The sequence below is a fragment of the Corvus cornix genome, chromosome 2 (genome assembly GCF_000738735.6).
Source record: "Corvus cornix cornix isolate S_Up_H32 chromosome 2, ASM73873v5, whole genome shotgun sequence".
NCBI classification, from domain to species: Eukaryota; Metazoa; Chordata; class Aves; order Passeriformes; family Corvidae; genus Corvus; species Corvus cornix.
The window spans coordinates 45,435,981-45,458,657 of NC_046333.1; the positions used below are offsets into that span (position 1 = coordinate 45,435,981).

General features: G+C 37.1%; 1 protein-coding gene across 1 annotated transcript in view; it reads left to right on the top strand.

Annotated features, from left to right (window-relative positions):
• HIBADH (3-hydroxyisobutyrate dehydrogenase) overlaps positions 1 to 22,677 on the top strand; it is an 85,641-nt gene that overhangs the window by 47,824 nt on the left and 15,140 nt on the right. Inside the window, exons 5-6 of the mRNA XM_010399001.3 lie at positions 21,092 to 21,225; positions 21,766 to 21,842. Coding sequence (XP_010397303.1) covers positions 21,092 to 21,225; positions 21,766 to 21,842 — 211 coding nt within the window. The remainder of the gene's footprint in view (positions 1 to 21,091; positions 21,226 to 21,765; positions 21,843 to 22,677) is intronic.

Below are 22,677 nucleotides of genomic sequence, written 5' to 3' on the forward strand. Positions count from 1 at the left end.
AAACTCACTGTTGAAAGAGGTTGAAAAGATGAATTACCACTTAGAAAGGCAACTTCATTCCTATGAGGGGAAAGAGAAATAGGTTAGTGAGATGTGGCTTGATTTGTTTTCATCTGGCCTGAGACCTGAATTGGTTATAAAACACACTGAATATTGATCTAGCTGGGGAACTGTGCTGTAGCTTTGTACTCACTATAGTTGCATTCTTTAGAGTTTAGAAAACCTGTCCAGTATTCTTCTTCACCAAAAATATTTCAGTTTGAGAAATAGAAATATATTGTCTTAAATGCTAGATACAGATACTTAACACCAGTTTGTTCTAGCTAACAGTGTTTTATCTGCTAATGTTTATGTCAGCTTTTGAATAACTTTTCAGAATGAAGGCATGCAATTTCACAATGATATTTTGAGTAGAAAGTTTGATTTATATGCTGAACAAATCAACAACCTGATGCTTAACGTTTAGTTTCTAAATCTTCACCAGACTTTCCTAGTTTACATTCTTGTGCTTACACAATGACTTCTCTAATAAAATCTTTCATATCTCTGCATCAAGGGAAACTATGAATAGCTCAGAATTACATCTAAATTAAATTCAGTAAATAAATATGTGAAAGAAGCAGGTGGTTATTGCTACAGCAGGCCTGCTAGTTGAACAAATCTAAACACCAGCATGCTAGTTAAAATGAGAAATCTTGCTTTTCGTTACCTGTACCCCTGTGTTAAAGCAAATGCCTCAAAGGCAATTCACTGCTTTCTTGAATATTCTGGGTCATGTTTATTTGTTTGCCTTTTAAAGTACTAGTCAGATGATCTAGCATTATATCAAAGTTTTATAATTCCCATTTCTAGTGGTAAATTATGTAGATAGTGTGGCTTTGACTCATGTTTGATTAGATGCTGTATGTTTTTAAATTAATTTCTCTCTAAGCTCTTTGCAAGGAATAGTAACCCACTGCAGAGAGGTTACAGTACTATGGACTCTGTCTGTTCTGCCTTAATGATACAAGGGAATAGTTGAGCAAGAATAAATGAGGTACTTTTGGTGGGTAAAAATGTGAGCTGACTGTCAGTGTGAGATTGGTTCTAGGAGCAGTTAGCCAGCAGTAATAGGGCACACTTGAGTAATTGAATTTGCATAACAAGGCTTGCTGAAGAGATCTGACAGGCCCAGAGATTTGTCTGGCTGGAGATCTCCAGATGGACGTGACCACACAGCAGCTGGGTGGCACGTTTCTCAGCATGGTCAGCAACACCCAGACTGTCAGCTGGCCTCTGCAATTGCAAAGCCCTGGCAGGCCAGCTGGTGGCTTCTGACAGCCAGTGGCCCCGTTAGAGAATCTTTTCATTCTGCCTGTCAGGGTACAGGACCTGCAGGGACCCGTGGTAAGATGTAACAAGTCACCAGTGAGAGTTGTTAAGATGCTTCAGAAACCTGCTTCTGTTAAATAGCTGCTGCTTTACCACTGAGAGTGAACCTTCTGAAAGCTTTTTCCATCCTTTAACAAGGACGGGACTAACCTGTTCTCCAGCATTTTGTTTGGAAATCTATTACTTGGTGTTAGTTCCTACATGTTTAGTTTCAATACCAATATTTCTGCATCTAACCAAGCATGCCCAGTCAGTAACAGAAATACATTTTATGTGCTTATTACTTTCACAAGAGAAAATAATAGAGCTTTTGTTCCTGTGCCCCTTCCAAGGATACTGATACTAGCGTATTCTAGATTTAGCAGTTCATTTAAACAGAGCAGTTTATGGAAATAGTGTAAAGGAAGGCATTAGAAACAATGGAGGCAACAACTGTTTTAATTGATTAGTGTGCATAAATACTCTGTGTGGGTAGGAAAAGAATATCCACAATACTAGAAAACTCATCCTTTGTCAGCCTGCCAGAAGTGATGTGAAAAATTAGATCTATTGCTTGGTCCTAACATCCTTGAGCCCCAGCCACTAAGCATTAAGCTGCTGGATTTAAACTCTGTACCCTTGCAAACTTGGGGAAGTTCCTGTTCACCAGGAGTTTAAAATCCAGGTTGTTCCACTCTCAAAACGGTAAAAAAAACCCCACTAACGGGAGTTACATATTCTCATCCACTTACTATTTCTGTCCTCAGTGATGTTACTTTGCCCTGTTTACAAGGTGACTAAACAGGTAGGTGCCTGCTGTCTAAAATACAGGCTACTGATGTGGGCATTCAATTTTTTTAAAGTATGCAGACCCCCTCCAAACTGAAGGAACTAAAAGTAGGGTTTTTTACTGGGTATAGTACCCCTAGCCATCCTAATTTCTAAAGGATCTTATTGTTTCACCAAGTCTATTAATTTGGGGAAGGCTGGAGGAGAGACATGTTTAATACTATTCTTCAAGTGTCAGTTTCTGGGTTGTTTGTATGGTTAGTCATCCATAAGCTTCTGTCCAGTCACGGAATCATAGAATCATGGAATGGTTTAGACTGGAGAAATCTTAAAGATCATCTAGATCCAACTAGTCCAGTTCCAAGTCAGTGGCCCTAACTTCTACATTTTTTCTGAAAAATTCTATGTCAAAGCTGAACATTAGACTCATCCTTCTAACTGTGCTTTCTTTCTAGGAAGTAGCATTCAGCATTTGTAAACCCAACCAGTCAATTACGGAATAGTTACAGAATTATGGAATGGTTCGGGCTAGAAGGGACCTTAAAGATCACCACAGGGGGGGCTGGGATTTTCTGCCTGGACTTCTGCAACCTGGCTTTAGTCAGGCTGAAGTCTTCTTTTGATGAAGGGGGATGTTGTACCCAGCTCAGTTCAGATTACTTGGTAGCAGAAGGGATGTTCTTGTGCACAGAGGACTCTATTGGTGAGTGCAGTGTTAAACAGCGTCACGAGGCATCCCATTCATCCAGTCTGTGAGTTTACTCTAGCGCAGTGTTTTAATGCTGGATCCATTTCTCTGTAAACAGACTCATATTCCCGCCTGGACTACTGCACCCTGATTTTAACAGGCTGGTGCCCCTATGGCACTGTTTGGAATCAACTGTATAATGTCCTCTTGTAATACATCTGTTTCATCCATCTTGTTATGCTACAAGATGCGTAAGTTCCCTTTTGTCTCAAGGAGAGGTAGATTAGACTGTTAAAATAAGAAAAAAGCTTCACAGGTTGGAGGGACAGGTATGTTTAGTTTTTTTAATCAAGAGCATTTTGATACCACCTCAGGCACTGTCCAGAAAGGGTTGTTTTTTGAAAAGAGCTCTGCATGAATGGAAAACGAATAAGAGAAATTGTCAAAATAAAGACCACTTTGACTGTTTTACAGGCTTTAGACATTTTTACTTGTATTTTTTCTTGTTGACTGTAATAAATGCTGAGCATGCAAATAAGTATTTTACAGAAGGTTCTACTTTGAAAGAAGTGGAATAAATGCCATTAAACCTTTTAATTAATTTTTATATCTGTTCATCAAAGAAGGCTGAAATAACAGGTTATAAATTTTGTTGAGTCCTGTGATGCTGCAACATAAACCTCACAAGATTTGGCTTGTAGAATGGGAACCTCAAAGCATTTCTGTTCTAACAGCAGTGATGAATGAGAAAGTCATTGGTTTGTGTCCATCAGATTAAAAAAAAAAAAAAGGCACGTAGAGAACATACGCAACAAAAATGTCTTCCCTTGCCACCCTGAGTTTTTGTTACATGTATGGTTTTGGGGTATTGTACTTGAATTCTGATGTGTATATAGACCCTGTAAGTCCATAAGCTAAATGAGCAGGAATCTTTTGAGTGCACTTCTATCTCATTCTAGAAACATCCTTTTTAGGACATCAACTTGTCATTCAACTTTTTTCATTAATTTAAGTGTAATATTACTGAGAAATACCATTGATAGACCGTTCACTCCTGACACAATAGGGCAAATCTTTAATCAAAACACTGAACAGCTACCTCAAGAAGACAGATTTAGCAACCTTTGGAGGTGCTTGCATGATCATTTTACTGTTTCTTATGTTGAGTTCTAGCTAACCCATGACACAAGATGGAAAATAGCCTTTTTAAAAGTAAATGATGTATCTTTGTTTTCTGTAGATGATTGTGAACCCCTTCCTTTCCTTTTTTTTTTTTTTTGTGTGTGTGTATTTTACACAAAGAAAGCAAGGAGTTGTACTAGATACGCATCCGTAGGGACTAAACAGAGACAAGGAATATAGTCTGAAAAACTGTAGTCTGCACACAGCAAAATGAATTGTTGTAATGCCAAAGTGCACCTTATATATTTTGCCAAAAGTGATTAAGGAGCTGGTATTTCAGATGTTGTAGCAGGTATAATTACCTTCCCTGATAAGAGTGTAATGTTAGGCTGTGTCTTGCAGATCTGATTACTGTTGGTGTGTAGTTTGTGCCAATTTTAGTAATTTCTGGTGTGGAGCCTTTACTTTTATGCCAGTTGCTCAGTAGCTGGTTCAGAAGTTTAATTTCTTACGTGATTTTGAATATTAAATTCTAATTTGGAGCAGTTATTTATCTGAAATTACATAGAATTAAATAAACAACTATCTTCTCTCTTCCTTCTTTCCCTGCTCTCCAGGAAAAGGGAGATGCGGTGCCATTAAAGCCACTTCTTTGTGCTTTCTCAGTACAGAAAGCACAGATTGACTTCCTGCTGATACTCTGAATATGTAGCCAAAAAAGTTTATACCAAGTACTGACCTGATCATTTTTCTCTCTTTTCCTTACTAAAGTCCCCATGGAACTGTAGTTTGTTGAATAATGGACACAGAAGGAGCCAGAGATATACTTTGGGTACATGATCCCCCCCATTAATCTCAGAGAATAGGCACAATACAAAAATTAGGAGAACTTTGGTGTTGGAGAATTCATTAGAATTAATTAGAATCAAGTCTGTATTCTGAAATAAACTGCTGCAGTTCACTTATCCTTCCCAGTTTTCCTATCATTCTTTATGAATAAAAGCCCAAATCTCTGACTGAGTTACATTTGGGGACAAAAAAAAGAATGCTTCCTAATTAGCTATTTTAATACCAGAGTTAGCACAGAAAGATTGCAGAATAACCTCTTAAAAACCTTATTTTCTGTTTTTATGTCAAGGAAGTGCTCTTCTTTCTTCATCTACATTCCTGTGTACTTAAAAAGCTAATTTGAAACTGTAATGTTATCTCCCTATGAAGGCACATTTATTTTTTTCTTTTCATTTAAGAGCTTTTAAAAGCATACTTGAAAAAATTATTCTAGCCACTGTTTTATCTTTTGCTAACATTTCAGAATGATCTTGGGCATTTTATAGATCGCTATAAACACAGTAGAAAGCAAGAAAATTGCATTTTTTTATTCTATGTCCTTGCTTCCTCATTATTTTTTTGTGAGTGAGGAAGAAAAACCAGTCTGAATCTATTGAACCAATTATATGCATGCCAAAATATTCTAGAGAATACTTGAAAATGGGAGGGTTTGGACTGTTCTTTGTCTTCTTTCTTCAGTATTAATTGCATTTCCTCAGTGCATATGACTCATTGCATTTCTAATGCAATCTGATTTTTCTAAATCAAAAATTTTAAAAATATGAAATCGATGTGATTCAAGATGAGACTTGGAGCAGCTACTCAGCACAGTCAGGACTGTGGAGGCTTGCAACCTTAGTCTGAAGGGACTGCACAGTTGCTGGGCTTTGGTTGTATCAAGGAGCTGTTTAGAAAGGAGAAGAACAAGTTCCCATGCCTTTGTTCCTATTCTTCTCCAGAAGGCAAAAGGGATGAAATGGGGTTTACTCAAACAGAACAAAAATGTGTATGGCAAACAGAGCCTCTAAAAGGGCTCGTAGAACGAGTGTACAGTGAGGAATCATGGAGTCAAAGCAGCTTTTTGTAGCAGGAGAGGGCTGCATAGCTTTGTGAGAGCAGAAGATGCAATCTAGCTGCAAGACTCAGAAGTGAGCTAATCTGCAATGGACGAAGAGAGCACCAAGATTTTGAAGGTGGTCATTAGTTCCAGGTAACAGAAAATACTTTTGACATCCCAGCAGACAGATTTACAGTTTGTGCTTGATGGAGATCTAAATACAGCCTCTCTGTGTTAACTCTTCTTATTACTGTAATATCTGGAGTTCCTAAGAGTGAGAGCACTATGGCTGTGCTACTGTATGGCAAACCCCTCTTTCCCTTGAAATTCAGAGGAGGGGTGCAGAAGAGGTTTAATAGCTGTCAGATGTTACCCCTTCAGGCACACTGCAGCCAGCAGTATTTGCAGCTACACAGGACAGCCTTTGCAAAACAGGCCAACACTTACTAGTCTACTGGCATACAAGAGCAGTTTGATTTCTGAATGGAAAAGCAAAGCTTAAACATGTGTCTGTGTTGGCAGCATGAATTACTTTCCTGCCTAAGTGTCCAGAATTTCTTTATTCCTTCTTTACATTTCCAGCAGAGCTCACAACTGGGAATTCAGACATCAGGGTTTTGTCCAAGTTTTAGTCAAGTCAGTTTGACATGTTCCTCTTTCCTTGGCTGCTAGTGTTTATAAGTCGATACTTGGAGTGTTCATTCTCGTCCCACCCACGGTCATTCCATTCATATGTGGGCAGTTTTGGGGATTTCACTCAGTTTTCTTCCAGCCCCTTGTCCTGAAAATCCCTTAGCCCTTTCAGTACCAGGTGACAACAATAAAAAGTGAGGGGTGAAACCATTGTGGGTTTCATTTTAAAAGTAACTGTACTATGTTTTAACGATAAACCATACTAGTTACTACGCGTCAGTTAATATAACTTGACAGATAAATGCCATGTAGTCCTACCAGCTTCAGTCTGGATTACTTACATACTGTTATGTAGAGAATCCTGAAAAGCTGGCTGAAAAGTTTTACATCTTTTAATAAGGCTCCTAGCTAAGTTAAATTTAAAAGATATGGAGAGTGTATAGCAAGATTGTACTAACCTCATTGTGACTGGTAAAACGTGTCCTTTTTTCTTGTTTTTCTGGTTTATTCTTCAATGAGAATTGAAAAAAATTATAAAAATTTTACTGAGTAGGGCCCTATCATGGAACTGAATTACAAAAGAAAAATCTTTGCTATAACTGTAAAAAAATGGGGGTGGGGGGAGGGGGATGTTGCCTTATGTTCATGAATGTAACTGGCACAAATTTCTAATCTTCTTGAAGTGTATTCATTTTACAAAGCTAAGGTAGCTTTCTTCTGTGACCTATGCAGCACCACTCATACAAGCTGTTTCCTGTTTACAAATCAGTATTTTTATTGCCTCAGTGACCTTAGAAAAGCAAGAACAATTTCTGATCATTTCCTGATACGAATTGACAGTAGCAAGTCCTATAATAGCATATGCTAATTTTTTTTCTTATTTGTATCAACATGGGGTTTGTATTTGGACAGCCATTTTGAAATGTTTCACTGTATATCAAAATAATAAGTCCTAATGGATTGCTTCCTGCTTGACTAGACAAAAGTTTTTGGTTTTTTTGGTTTTTTTTAATGTATGCCCAAGCAAGTTTAAAAGAAACAGTAGAGCAAAATAAAGTAGATTTGCTGTTAATAGCCTTGCTTGATCAGGTATTTATATTCTGGGTATGGTTTTATTATATATTAAATTCTGACAGTAAGGTAGCTTTTCCTCTCTGAGGTCAGTAGTGTTCAGATTAATCAGGTTGACATTTCATGCCGGTGGGTCATGAACTGTTGATAATAGCATTAAATGGTGATTCACTTGCTGCAGGGAGCACAGCTCATTATCCAGTCACTATATTAAATCATCGCCACAAACAGCTAGAATCCTGTGCGTGTGCATGCACGCATCTGTACACACACACATACACACACGGAAATCCGGGTGGAGATCTCTGTCATGTAGCTATCCATTTCTCTGTTTATAGCAATTGTTAAAGCTGTTTCCAGCATGCAAGGATGATGGACATCTCCCCATTTGGGAGACTGGAATACTTTTCTCTGAAAAATCTGTTTATGTATGAAACAGGACGATGCAGTTTATTTCCTAGCTTCTGTCCAAAAATGGGGGATAATTTTTTTAGCCAGTTCCATGTTAGACAAACACAAAGAAAAATACATGCGCATCATTTCTACAGTGTTAGTGTTGGGAAAAGAGCAAGATGGAAAATGAAAACAATGGAAATTCAAATTGCTTGTGTTCATTGGGTATGAATTTTTATTTAATGCTGTGTTTCAGGGGCTTCTATATTAGTTTCAGATGTGCTACTTCCTGTTAGAAACATTCATACTTAAAAAAAACCAAATTAGATACTGTCCTAGTTCAAGAAAAAGTGTATCTATCATAATGGAAAATTTTAAAATAGAACACTGTCTAAATAGCCTAACAGTGGATTAACTAAGTTGAATGAGGGAAAATTCCACCCTAATGCTTAAAAGATTTTGCAGATAAATGCAAATCTTACTTACTTTTAAGTTTCATTTTTCTTAAATTACATTTGAGTAAAGAGTGTTGCAAGGTATGTGTCCAGCAAATAATAAGAAATGTTGGGATTTTTTTCTCCTACCTGGAGCAGAGAACTGCGGAGTTTTCTCCCTCCCTGTCCTCTGCCTCCCCCAGCTGAGCCAGTGTAATTCATTTTAGTGCAAAACTGACCGTTGTTGAAAGGCAACGCTTAGGGGGACTTCACCTTAAGGTATATGCAGGCTGGCTTGAAGTATAAGCTTCTCAAGGTCTTCATAATTGACACTAAAAAGTATTTTGTTTTAATATATTATATATTTTTCCTAGAAGACATTATGTTTAATTAGTATATAAATATTAATTACCATGAGAACCGTGTTAACCTCAGTATTAACTTTAAAACTGAGAAGTTGTGGGATTTTCATATAGATGCATGTTTTTTTACATTTATATAAATGGTTACAGAACAGGAAACCATTTTGTGAAGAAATTAGCACACTTTATACTTTAAGAGAAGTTTTAAAAAAGGTATCTTGAAGGGAAGCATTTTACATTCATCAAACTGCCCTTTTTTTTTTTTTTTTTTTTTTTTTTTTTTTTTTTTTAAGGTTAAATAGCTTCTAAGAGTGCCAAGAGAACCGGAGTAACATGAAAAAGCTGTAGGCCGCTAGAGGTCACTATTTGGTAATCAACTTCTAATGAACCAGAACTGTCGAGAAGGCCAATAAATTACACTGTGGATTTTTCTAATTATGAATTCCTATTTAATCATTCAATGACAAGTTAACTGTGGCAGCAGTTCTATGTACTTTGCATACACAGTTATGTTAATGTACTATTATATTTCTTAGGATGGAGGTCCTCCATCATTAGAGCAGTTCATTACCAAAGAGTCTCTTATCTAATCATAATTACTGATTATGAGAAATAATTAACTTTGTTACCCTCTTGATTCTGTTCGTTGGCAAAATGCAGTCTTTCTCTTTTCTTGTTTTTTAAATGGAAGGCCAGGCCAAGTACTGACTTTCAATTCCTTTACGTTACAGAAAAAAGGTTAAATTGGTTTTGTGTAAAATTGCCTAAGTTGCAGTGTTGGAATACTTCCAGGCAGTACAGAAAAAAGGGGTTCACAAATATTACAGTGGGTCTCCTTAAGTTGTCGTTCAGCACAGTTAAATATGAAAATGTGTTTTGTTTTGTGAAAGTACAGCATTTGGAGCATGTCAACATTTGTAAATTTAAACCATATGATTGCATATTGGCTCATCCTGAAACAATAAATGTAATAATAAAAATAGTATCTCTTCTTAAAAATATTTCCATATTAAACTCAGAATTAGTTCATATATAAAGAGATATGACTTTTAATTAAATTACAAGGTTTGAACTCATTGTATAAGTGGCATCAAGTACATTTGAGAACACTGAAAAGTACATTGCATTTTAGGCTGAAGGGCAATGCTAAGTCTAGTTCTTTGAAAGAGATGTACTATCTGTTTTGCAGAGAGGTAATAATAGAATTATGTGTAGAGGATCCCTGAACAGGAAATAGAACTGGGAAAGGCCTTGAAACAAAGGGATTCTTTAAATGGAATCTTTCCAATTTAGGCTGTTTTTCTAGCAGTTGTCGTAATCTTGCATTATTGTATTGCTTTGCCTTTCAGTGCCTTAAAGCTTTGAGAATTAACTTTGACTATGCTGAAATTAGGCAGCAGAAAGTGATTTGTTACTTTGTAGGTACAGAGTTAGGCATGCTTTAAAATAAGCATATATTTTAAAGGAGCAGCTGAAAGATAAGACTGTGTGGGCTCTTGACTGTATCCAGAGGCAAGATTCAATGCCAAAGTGCTTGAAAAAAAGAGCAGACATATCTGAAACAATGCACAGGTGATGGTTCAGATTGTAAAAAAAATTCTTGGTCTCATACCACCAATGACACTTGAAGGGACAGAGTTCAAAAGTTCATTCAAAAATGTTCAGTGCAGTCTTCACTCCTATTATTTATGCATTTCTTTCCAATTTCATTTGGTAAACCTCTGTCAGTTGTCCTCTCATAGACTGTACCAAAAACAGGTAAAATTAAAACTTTCAGCTGAGAAGCTCCCTAGGAGAAAATACTGGAGACTGATTTATTTTAAAACTACCTGTCTGACACTTCTTTCCGGCTATACATTTCTATTTTATTTTAAAATTTTGTTAGATTCCTGCTATTAAATACTAGATATTTTTTAAATGTTGTGAATGTAAATATGCCCCCACTGATTTGGATTGGCTTGTGGCATTGCTACATGCTACTTAAGATAAACCAGAAATGCTTAGGAACATATATGCTATGTTATCCACCCCATTCAAATGCTTTTTGTTTTATTTTTCTGTGTTTATTGTCTTTATTTTCTTATATGACATTGAAAACACTAATGAATGCATCGATAGAAATTTACCTGCTTCTGCAGCTGGCTTTTTAAGAAGCAGACCTTTTATCAAGAGGAGCACATGAACCCATACCTGTTGAGTAATGCAGTTTCAATGTACATCTCAGTGTGACTGTGTTTTTCTTTTTTAGCAGTGTGCTTAATGCTTTCATTATTCAGAAAAAAAAAACATGCCATGTTTTGTTGGTTTTCAGGATCTATAGAAAAATAATATGATAAAATAATGAAGTACTAAAGTGTTTCAAGTAATTTGTTTTTGTAAAAGGGGATTGATATCTTGTTAAAGTTGTACTAATACTGGAGAAACAGGTAAACAATAATATTAAATATCCCTGGTTTATTTTTTCTTGAAGGTTTTTGTTTTGCTGTTACAATAAAAGAGTTTCCATCTTTTACATATCTATTCCACAGCACTATGTAAGCACAGCTGCATTTTGCTGTGGAGTTAAGGTAGAATGTGCAAGTATTTTATACTTTCCGGACAGAGACATTCAAGTCCAAGTAGCAAAATCTGCAAACGTGGTGGCTTATAGCTGACTGCTTCTTGTGATTTAAAGAAATCAACAAGACTGGCTGTGCATCTGGTTTTGTTGGCCATACATTTACATGTATGTTGTTCAGTCAGAATGGATGAGATGAAAAGCTGTGATGACAAGGTGGATTGTTGGATCTGTTTGTGGCTTTTGGATATTCCATGCAAACATTAAGCTTCTGCAGGCTTGATGTTCACTTTGGTATTGTCTGTGAACTTGAGTTAGAGCAACTAACTATATGAATATAAGAATAGCTTTTCTGGAATTTTGCCATCTCTTTTTCAAAGGGAACATTATAAATATCTATCCCTTTGAGTTTTTTCTTCCATAGTCACACAAGAGTCTATTTTCTGGTTGCTGATCTTCTGCATAGAGTAGAAGCTTTTCAAGAAAGCGAGGTTGTGATAATATTAGAAATGCAGCTCTTCCCTCTTTCTAACACCAGACAAAAATTATTCTTGATTTTGCACTATGTGATTGGGATAAAGTTTTATTTCTAGGACTTGAAACCTCATCGGTGAAGACAAGAATTATGCCTACTGAATTTCAGTCGCGTGGAGGGTTAACAGTGGCCCACATAGTGGAGGAGCTGCACGCATGTTCATGTTTAATTTTTGGACTTCTCCTAAAAGACCAGAATTTCAAGCAATAGTGCAGGACAAGATTTATTTTCTTTGAAGGACTATTTTCTTTGCTTCTTTTCTATTTGATGTTTCACATGTATTTGATGCTGTGCTTGCTTGCTCAGAACCCAGCAGCAGTTAATCAGACAGCTCGGTGTCATGTGCTTTATTTACATTTGGACTGTCTGAAATCTGCTTTGAAACTTTGGGATCTTGTATATGTGGAATGTATTGCTTCTGTTTGTCACTGGTCATCCAGCCTTCTTGCTAACGTTCAGATAAAAAATTAAATACTTGTTTTGAGCTGTGCTAAGCTCTGTGCAGGTAGTTTCGCTGTCCACAACTGTAGATACATGCAACTGTTGGTTTTAAGTTTTAATATTTCTGTATAGGTCTGCAGATGAGATTTGGACCATATATCTATATGTTAGGGATGTGTAAAGGAGTAGCTAAATCTGGTACTCCAGCAACACCTAAAAGAGTGTTTCTGTTGTGTGGGATTTTATGGTGGAGTATGGATTAAAGGTAGAGAATGGGAAAGATAACTGTCATGAACTACTGTTTTTAAATGTTTTTAATGCAATATTTGGGGTATTAAAAATAAGCAAACAAGTTAATCAAGCGTACTGTATTTCCTTTCTTATTGCAGTGCTGTTAACCTTTTTACTTGCTAACTTTTCAAGTGCTTTGATATTTCTCTTTGACATTACAATGACTTGAACTAAATGTAGTGCTTTTAAAAAAAGGCTGCAGACAGAACAATTTCATCAGGCCTTTCAGCTTGTATTTCTGTTGAAGAAGTTGAAGTATCTTATGTGTGCATTTGCCTTTTGCAACTATTTTCTTTGGCTGATCCTTGGGAGGCATCAGTTGCTACTTAATACCATCTCGTAAAATTTTCCTCGTTCATCCCCCTCATATTAAACTGCCTCAACAACAGCTTCTAGTCAGTTTTTGCATGATTTATTGAGAGGGCATATTCTTTTCTGTGTTTTGGCATCGTTCTATAATACATCTAAATCAAACTGAAGATTTTTGTTCACCATCCATGGCCAAGTTCAAGTACGAATCCCTATACAATTCTACTCAAGCCTTCTTTTGAAAACATAAAGCTTCTCATGACCATTTTGCCTATTTTGTTTAATTGGTTGTTTATCCTTCCTCCTCCACTACTTTCTACCTTCCATTTCTGACTATGTTTACATAATTTTTTCTGTTCCCAAAAGGGATATCCTCTTCTAATATAACACATGTATGTACCTATTGTTTATATGCATGTATCCTTATGATTCATGTAAATCCCCAAATACGTTTTCCTTGAGGCTCCCAAGGATCCTTGCATGTCCAGCAGCACTTCTCAGACTGGCATGTGGGACTGGAGAGTTTGGTACTGGCTTTGTCTTTGGACAGCACCTAGCAAAATTGGGACCCAACTGTGACAGCAAGTGAAGTGCTGAAGAAAGGCTCTTGGAGCAGTCTCTGCCTGCATCTTCTACCTTCATATTATCCTAGGAGGCAAAATCTGTTTAATTATGCCCTCTCATGCTGGGCTGCCCAGAACAGGTAGCATATTGCTCACCTCTCTTGCATCTTTCTTTCAGTGTCTACTACTGCTAGGAAAATAGCTGCATGGAGCATTAATGCTGATGCACACAGTCTGATCCACTCGTCTTCATTCTTGCCAGTGCTTGTGGGAGAGGGGGTGGAGGAGGAGGAGGAGGGAATTATTATTCTGCTGCTGACACAGGGAGAATGAGAGTGGCTTGATGCAACAGAAGATTATGTTCCCTGAGGATAAACAAACAGAAGGAGATAAATTAGGAGAGAGGATAATCCTGTTAATATGTGCATTCCTTAATTCTGATCCAGTTTTTCAAACTGTATAATTTCACAGAGGTTAGAAATTTAATTAATACCTGTAAACCATCTCTTCAAGTTTACCTTTCAGATTGTGAAGTAGTGTTTTGAGTTGGCATTTGAGATGCACGAATTTGCTTATAAACAGGACTTGCAGATAGTAATATGAATATCACGTGAGGGAAAAATAATAATGTGCACATCACCATCCCTTCCTTAATTAAAAAACAAACAAGCAAACAAAAAACTTCGGTTCTCTGGACTTTTTCACAATACTGTTTGTTAGGAAGTCAGAGCAGTTTATTCTTTGCAATCTTCTTGTTGCTTTTTCAGCAGAAGCTGGGCCATTGTGATATTTATCTGAATTCAAACAAGGCTAATTAAAAGAGCTGCTGACAGTTGTTGTGATCTGACTTTGACTGGAGCTTGATGGTCATTATGGGTAAATAATGAACTAGGTCTGCAAATGTAGCAGCTGCCAACTTGGGATAGAAGAACAGCTATTGCGTCCAATTTAAGGATCTATCGACCGCTTCCCTTTTCCCTGCAGATCTTCTTCCTAGCAGAAAACTAATGTTTTATACTGCTTTGTTTTGTGGTTTCAGCTATTTCTGATATAGTCTATAATTTCCTCTTAAATATTTAACCTAGTCCATTATTAGCTTTCAGAGTTAACAACTTTTCCATTGGGCTTTCTTTGCATTTTTATTTTGTTTTGTTTTGTGGGTGGGTTTTTTGCAGTTTGTTTTTATGTACAATGTAACTGCTTATATAATGATGATCATGTGTGTTTAATTTGCCTGTTGCTGCAGAATAAAAATCCACTCGGTTTTTTTCTGTGTACAGCCATAATCTCACAAATTGTATAATTCAATTATGCCGTAAAGGAGATGTTTCTACTTCCTTAAGCGTGCTTTTGTCTGGATTAATATTTGAGTGCTTGTTGTATAAATCTTGAAATCACTGACCTGAACCTCCATTTCCATTTTTGCTCAAAAATCACTAGTTTATGAGGTACGGTGATGCAAAGCTCTATTTGTCAGAAGAGAGAAACAGCAATGACTTTCATTAAGGGGCACTTCCAAGTACATTCTCGCTTCATCATGAGCTTTGCCTTGTCCCATTAGCAAGTAGGAATGGTACCTTAAAGGTAAAATGGCAAATTTTAATAATAGATTAATTCAACTTTCTTCTAGAATCCTTGGCATTATAAATGCAGTACAAACTCAGAATTTGATATACAGAAGAACTTAGTGCATCTACCCAGCGTTTGCTCAGCTGCCATTAGAAAAGGCAGTGTGCATTATGTAAAATGTACGGAGGCACTTGTGCATTAGTGCATAATGCGGCAGAACTAGGGATCTTGCTGGGAAGAAATGATCCCAAGCGTGCCCCTAAAAGACAAGTCTTGCTTTGAGATATAATGATGAAAAATTGCCCATTTATTTGTGTCTTTGCGTTTCAGCAAAAACGAAACTTGGACTCGTTGACTGTCATGCTGCCGCAGGGGTTTTGTGCACGTATGTATGCGTCCGCGGGCACGGGCGTTTCTGTGCCTGCTTGGAAAGGCCAGCGATACGTTAACAAGGGGTTATGTTATGCTGGTTTATGTTAAACCAGATCACCCCCTAACATGTGCAGAGCCATTCATCTGTGTCACCAAAACCCAAGAGAACATCTGACATGGACTTTGAAACAGAAACAGTGATCACTTACAAATCAAACATGGCACGCTCTAAACCGATTGTGCACGGCAATCTTTTCGAGAAAGGACAACTAATTGAACATGATAAAGTGTAAAGTTAATTAACACCCTTAAATTTGTTGATTACTTTCACGGGATTATATTGTTCGTTGAGGAGCAGCTTTCTGTCCCAGCTGTCGCCTTTTTAGCGAATGTCGCTGGTAAACAATAGAGACACCATAACAAGTCGTAAATGGTCCCTGTGACAGCAGCCCCTTGTGAGGCTGCATCTGTAGAAAATGATTAGAACAATTGCATTTTAAAGACGGCTCACATTGCAGCCCGGTCCCATCGGCCCTCTTCTTTATGTCTGCTGATGGCAGACTGGTTAAAACATTTAAGTTCTTTTGAGCAAATTAAGTGATTTACTGTGTTTTAGTTATACGACAGTAGAATAGCTTCATAGCACTAGCTTTGATGCTGATTTTTATAATAGAGAGAAACACAAGCTCTTGGAGTGGTGGTGTGCTGTGGGGTTTTTTTTGAGTCTGTTCCATTTACATGTTTCCTGGAAATAGATTGATGATGGCAGACATTGTCTAAGAAGCAAGTAGAAAAAACTGATACCCTATTTATATTTTATAAAATAACTAGTCTCTTCATGGTTATTTTAAATTTATAGTATGGTTTTAAATATCCTTTTATTTCCAGTAGGGATTTATAGCTGATTTTGCCTATACATGCCTTTTAATTGGTTTTAGATTTATATGTGTAGCAAAACAATAGTAACCTTTTCAGTTAATCTTTCCTTGTGTATCTTGCTTTAACTTTTCATGAGTTGCAAAGACAAAGTATTTGGTGTGAGCTGGCAGGTACTTAAAAAAATATGCTTAGTCCTTAAAAATACACACTCACACAAGGTACACAGATGCAGCCTCTCAAGCTCAGCCTATCTGAAAGAGAGCAAACATGACAAGAAGCTGCTTGTTTGAGGCAGCTGCAGTTGCTTAAACTGCATTTTTTCAAAAAAAAATCAGAATAAAAGACCAGTGTTCCCTTGCACTTCCTAAAGTGTAACAGGCAAAGCCTCAACTCTTGTGCTTGAGGGTGCAACATTGTAAAACAAGATGGAGGATTAAAACTCTAGCAATATTCTTGTTGTTTGGTTGGGTTTTTTTAATCTAGTTTAGATCACAAAATTAGTTGTTAAAATTGCAACTAAATGTTGAGTTGAAAAATAACAAAATAGATTATTTTTTGCTGGAGCTTCTTGATATTACAGCCTTCATCTCCTACTTGTCCTTTAGAGACTCTGAAACAGCTCAGTTCGTGTTGTTTGAGTCTCAACTTTGTCAGCAATAAATTTTTTTATCTGCAGGTGCAGTGCAACAGTGGTTTAAATATGTTGGCACAGGGATATGCTTGGGTGCATTGTGTTTCCATCAGTGTTACTGTTTTCAGCATTGCCACTGTGATGGTGCTGTAATGCATAGCCTTACAATATCACTTCTTTTAAACTCATCTGCCCTCTGTTCTTACAGAAGCATAATAAAGCTGAAACCAAAAGCAGATACTTTCATATAACACCTTAACGTTAACATTTCTTTTCTAGCCAATTGTGTTCTTAATAATAACGAAACTGATAGAAACGAAGCAGTTTTAATGATGTAGCTACAGAACCTTTCTGAGCTTTTTTTGGAACTGGAAACATCAGTGGCAAATTTCAAGACTTTTTGCAGCAACGATAAATACTGTTTAAATAAGCACGGGAAAGTGAATATGGAAGGGCAGCGTGTCTATCAAATGAGGCTGCTTGGCCTGGATGCTAAAACTTGAAGTCACCTTCAGACTGTTCCAGGGTACCTGCAACCAGTTGCTGTTGTCATGTGAGAGCTTCTAAGTCTCCATTCCTATTTTTGTCTAAAATGTTGAACTTAAGAACTGCTCTGCATCAGGTTCACTGAGCAGTCCATTGGCAATTGAATGAGAAGCACCTGGGTTGAACTTGCCCCACCAGTAACAGCCAGATGTGACAGGATGCTTTGAAGTGCAGTTCTTTATATACCTCTTTTGATAAAAAAACTTAGTTTTGCAGATCTTCATCCAAAACCTGCTAGTAGGCAAGTGGGAAACCCATCTCCAAGTGGATATGCCATACTGCAGTGCTACTCTGTAACTGCTCTCCATATTTTTCCCAGTCATTTTCTTGCATGTCCCCTCAACTAGCTAGATCTCTTATATTTTTCTGCAATCCTGTTCCTATCAGTTTATATCGCTGGGACAAACTCTGGTGCTGTTGTGACCAACAGACTTGGAGCTGATCTGCTCTGTGGGATCTGCTCTGTGGGATTCTGCACATAGGTGTGGGTTATCATCCTAGAAAAGCCAAGTATAAGACCGCAGCCATAAACTCCAGCAGTCTTGCTTTGCAGCAGAGGAGGAAATCTTAACACACACTAATCATAGATGCAGTTTCTCTGAAAACCATTCCCCAAGGACATGAAGAGACTTTTTGTATTTTAGAAAGAACAGATAGATTCTAAACGACTTTGACCCTCACAGCAGCGGTACATAAAGCATTATCTTAGGTGGTAAGATTTCTTTAAAAAAATCAAAATATGAAAAATAATAATTAGCTTATTTAAATGGCATTAGTTGCTCTGCATCTCCACTGCTCTCTTTAGCGTTAGAAACTGATAATACTTTACTGGCTTGTGTGATTGGTATGAAATCTGTGATTGTGAAATAATGCTGTGCATTCTTGTATAATGATTTTTTTTAATTTCTAATTTTAGCTGAAGTTACAGTTCTTGTACTCCTAGACTCCGTGCCAATTTTTTTTAAATTTCAAGTCTTATAAATTTGTTGCGTTGCTCGTTTGATTCTGATAAAATAGCAGATAGTTGGCAAGGACCCTAGATGATAAAATCTACCATGAAGTAATAGGTTTTTGTTTTTAAAACAAGAATTTTCCAAGCCTTCTGCATTATACAACAAATTGCTCTTTTTTTCTATTTAACTAATTTATTTTTGCTTCTTGAAATGTTTGAACAAGTGAGAGAGTGCAGCTGTCAGAAGATTAACCAGCTGAAAACTATTGTCAGCATTAATTTTGCTCTAATAAATGAATCTCTGAAGCTATTTAGCAGTCTGTAATCTAGATATAAGGCTATTGACCTGTGATGGATAGTACTGGATTTTGTTTGTAAGCTTTGACTTAAATTGTCTACTTAATTTGCTGCAGGTCAGATCACAGGATTAGTGGTAAAGGCCATTATGTGGTTTGAATAAAAATAGCTAGAGGAATGGAATGAAAACCATTGTGTTTATTAATGTAGCAATCTTTGTGGTCATGTACATAGTGAACTGGTAGCCAAAAAGACAACAATGATCTGTTTGTGCTAGTTAGTTTGGGCTTTGCTCTTAGCCCAGTTCCTGTGAGGTGCCTGGAGAGGAGTTGTTCAAGTGAGATCAAGGACTGGCTGCAAATTGGGTATCTCTCAACCTGGGCAGGAAGATCTTCACCACTGTATGTATTTCAGTACCTTAAAAGTGGTGTGTATATAGACCAATGGTTTTGTTAAAGCTATGGGTCTGAGTTCTTCCGGATGCTCCAGTTCTGGGCTTAACAGCACAAGAAAGACACAGATTTACTGGAGTGAGTCCAGCTAAGGGCCATGAAGATAACAAATGGTCTGGAGCATCTTTCATATTGAGGAGAGACTGCGACTGTTTAGCGTGAAGGGAAGGCTCAGGGCGGATCTTATCAATGTGTATAAAAACCTGATGGAAGAGAATGGAGAAGAGGGAGCTACACTCTTCTCAGTAGTGCCCAGTGACAGAACAGGAGGCACAAATCAAAACCCATGAAATTCCATATGAAGCATAAGAAAACACTTTTACTGTGAGGGTAGGCAGTGGAAGAAGTTGCCTAGAGAGGCTATGCAGTCTCCATCCTTGGAGATACTTGAAAGCTGACTGGACATGGTCCTGGGCAACACGTCTCAGCTGGCCCTCCTTGAGCATGGGTGTTGAATGATCTTGAGAGGTCACTTCTAACCCCAGAAATCCTGTAATTCTAAGTTCTGATATAGGCTGGGCTAATATCACTGGGAGCATCTTTACTGTTGCCTGATTTTGCATAACTGGTAGGTATTTACTCTTTTTGAGACTGATCTGTCAAATTTGTCTGAAATTCTTCAGTGACTTCAAAAGATGGTGTATGTTGAAAGACAGGATGGGAAAAACACTTGGGAGATACAGAAAGGGGCATTTGTAGACATAGCCACACAGAGCAGTTGCACACAGAGAGAGCATCAATTGAAATTTTTATTGAAAAGCAAAAAAATATTCATCAAAATCTTCTGTGTGAGAAGCTTCAGTGTAACTGTCCTTGATGTTGTAAACAAAGTCCAAAACTGACCATTAGCTGTGGTAAAGCACTTCAGAGCACTGTACCTAATTGAGCATGTTTAATTCGAAAGTCAGTTGTTATCTGCAGCTGTACACCCTAACCAGCCAGTGTTTGATGCATAGCACAGAAAATTTATAGTGGCTGTGCTTCTTGCCAGAGTGAAAATTAGTGAGGAAGTTGATTTGTTCATCAGTTTAGGCCAAATTTTCCTAGCAGTTAATACCCATTAAATGCTGGGGATACTGAGGTTAGGGACATAAGAGTAATTCGTAGTAGAATTAGGCTTCTTTTAAGGAATAGAATATTTCATGGAGTGGAGGTAATAAATATCACATGAAAAATTTGCCAATGTTGTGGTTAGGAACTGTATAATCAAAGAACAATGCTGTGTGCTTGCTGAACTGTGGTAAAGACAGGACAGACTACAGGAATAAAACCAGGACTTGTGTATTTATGTGTGTGTATGTGTATGAATAATTTTTACATTGTCTTTACATAGGAATTGCATCATTGTATATGCATTAAGTTTATGTATGGGAAACTAACTTAAAGCTTCTCAGATTAAGGAGAATTTTGCTTCAGATTAGAAACATAATAAACTGCAGAAATTCAGAAGACTTGATTTTATATGCCTGTGTCTTTTAGCTGTTCAATCATGTGAAAATCAGGAAGCATTGATAAAAATTAGCCTAGATTTGGAAAGCCTGATAAAAGAGAGTTAACTTTGAGCAGTGGTTTGTTAATGGTTATATGTGAGGAGTAGTTTGACAAAAGAGAAATTTTATTTAGTAATTCAGATACAGTGAATTTTTTTTGAGTGCAGAGTTGCAGGAAAAGTTGATTGTTTCTTTGTATAAACTACAAAAAGCTACACTGCCAGTTTTATGCAAGTCTTATGACTTATCTGCTAGTGTGCCTGGAAGATAAGGTGGTTTTATCTCCACCAGATGTTTGAGAATTTAGATTACTGATTCTGGGAGTACTGGGAGTATAGGCTTACTTTTACACAGAATTTGAGAGCTTCATTGTAAGTGAAATACTAATTTTGCATCATCAGACCCTTACTGGTAAGAGAAACTGCCTAAGTTTTGAGGTTTTTTAATAGTGTTATTAAATCCAGTGTTATCTTGATTCAGGTGTTGGAGCTGCTCGAGCTGGGAACCTTACTTTCATGGTTGGTGGAGTGGAACAAGAATTTAATGCTGCCAAAGAGTTGCTGACATGCATGGGTTCTAATGTGGTTTACTGTGGAGAGGTTGGAACCGGACAGGTAACGCTTTCTGAAGGGCTAATAGTTATCTCAGTCTTTCCTTTTTCTGGCTTTTTATTTATTGATGCCTACTCTTTTACTCCAGAACTAAATGCATGATTTTATATCTTCATACTTGTTTGCTTGTTTCTAACCTTGTGTTTATAAAGTAACTTCATGGCACTTTTTTCCAGTATGTTGTGTCACTGAGCACCAGAATCTGACTGGTGTTTCTCCACATTGGCTTGTTGAGATTATACTTTTTAGGACACAGACATTTTAATTTTGTTTCATCTGAATTTAGATTTACTGTATGTTCTGAAGGACAAAGAACCCCTGCATGCCATGTGTACTAACTGTGCTACTGTACTAAGAAGTACTTCTTAATCTCTGAAGGAGCCATAGAGCGGCTTTGATGAACTTCGTACTATCACAGATCTCTGTTAACTGTAGAAGAGAGCTGCCAGAACATACTTGATCATATTGGCCTGGGCCTAGTTGATTTTTACATGTTCGTTCTATGAAATGCATAAACTAATTGATGGTTTTATGTGTTTCCAGGCTGCAAAGATCTGCAACAACATGCTCTTGGCCATCAGTATGATTGGAACTGCTGAGGCTATGAATCTTGGAATCAGGTTTGTTTGATTTTTGTGGTGGATTGAAGCATTTTTTTCCATGTTTACAGTTTTTATGTATTATGGTTGACTTCTGCTGAGATGATGATTGAAAGACATAGGTAAACTTTTTGCCAGGAGTTGTCTTATAAAGCCATTAACAGGTTAAAGGGATTATTTAACTAAAGGAGGTGTTTTCAGCATGGGAATATTCTCTTGTATTGGCTGCATAGGTTGTTACATTCTGCATCTGCAGTTAAGAGTTTATTTGTTCTGCTGTCGTGCAGCGTACAATAATGTTTGTCTTTCATTATAAACATCCAGAGCTAATACAGAGGTAAGTTTTCGTTTGTATCCTAAACTGATGTATTATATTCCCATATGGCTTTGATTGGCTTTGTTTACTTTCTTAAATTGTTCCAAGATATTTTGTAAAGTGAAACTTCTACTACAGTATGTATATCAAATTAAGATCAAAGCATAAAACAGAACATCTACCTTTCTTTGACTTTATGAGAGCACTTTGTCCTAATTGCCAAAACTCCTAGTTCGTCAAAAAGCTGCAGTATGCTCCACTACACTCTTGCCAATGCTGAGACTACCATTCCTTTTCTAGCATGTGGTACATCTAACTTTTAAGTGACATCATATTAAAGCAAAATTGTTTTTACTTTCCAATTGTAATGTATTTATTTTGCTGTGGTCTTTGTCATTTTGTTTTATTTTCCAATAGAGTGCATGCAAGTACCAGTTCAGTATCAAGGTATTTGAACTTCTAATAAATTGTTTTAGCCAGATCAAAATCATTTGCAAATTTATAGACAGAGAAGTCCCATGTTTGAAGAGATTATCTTGC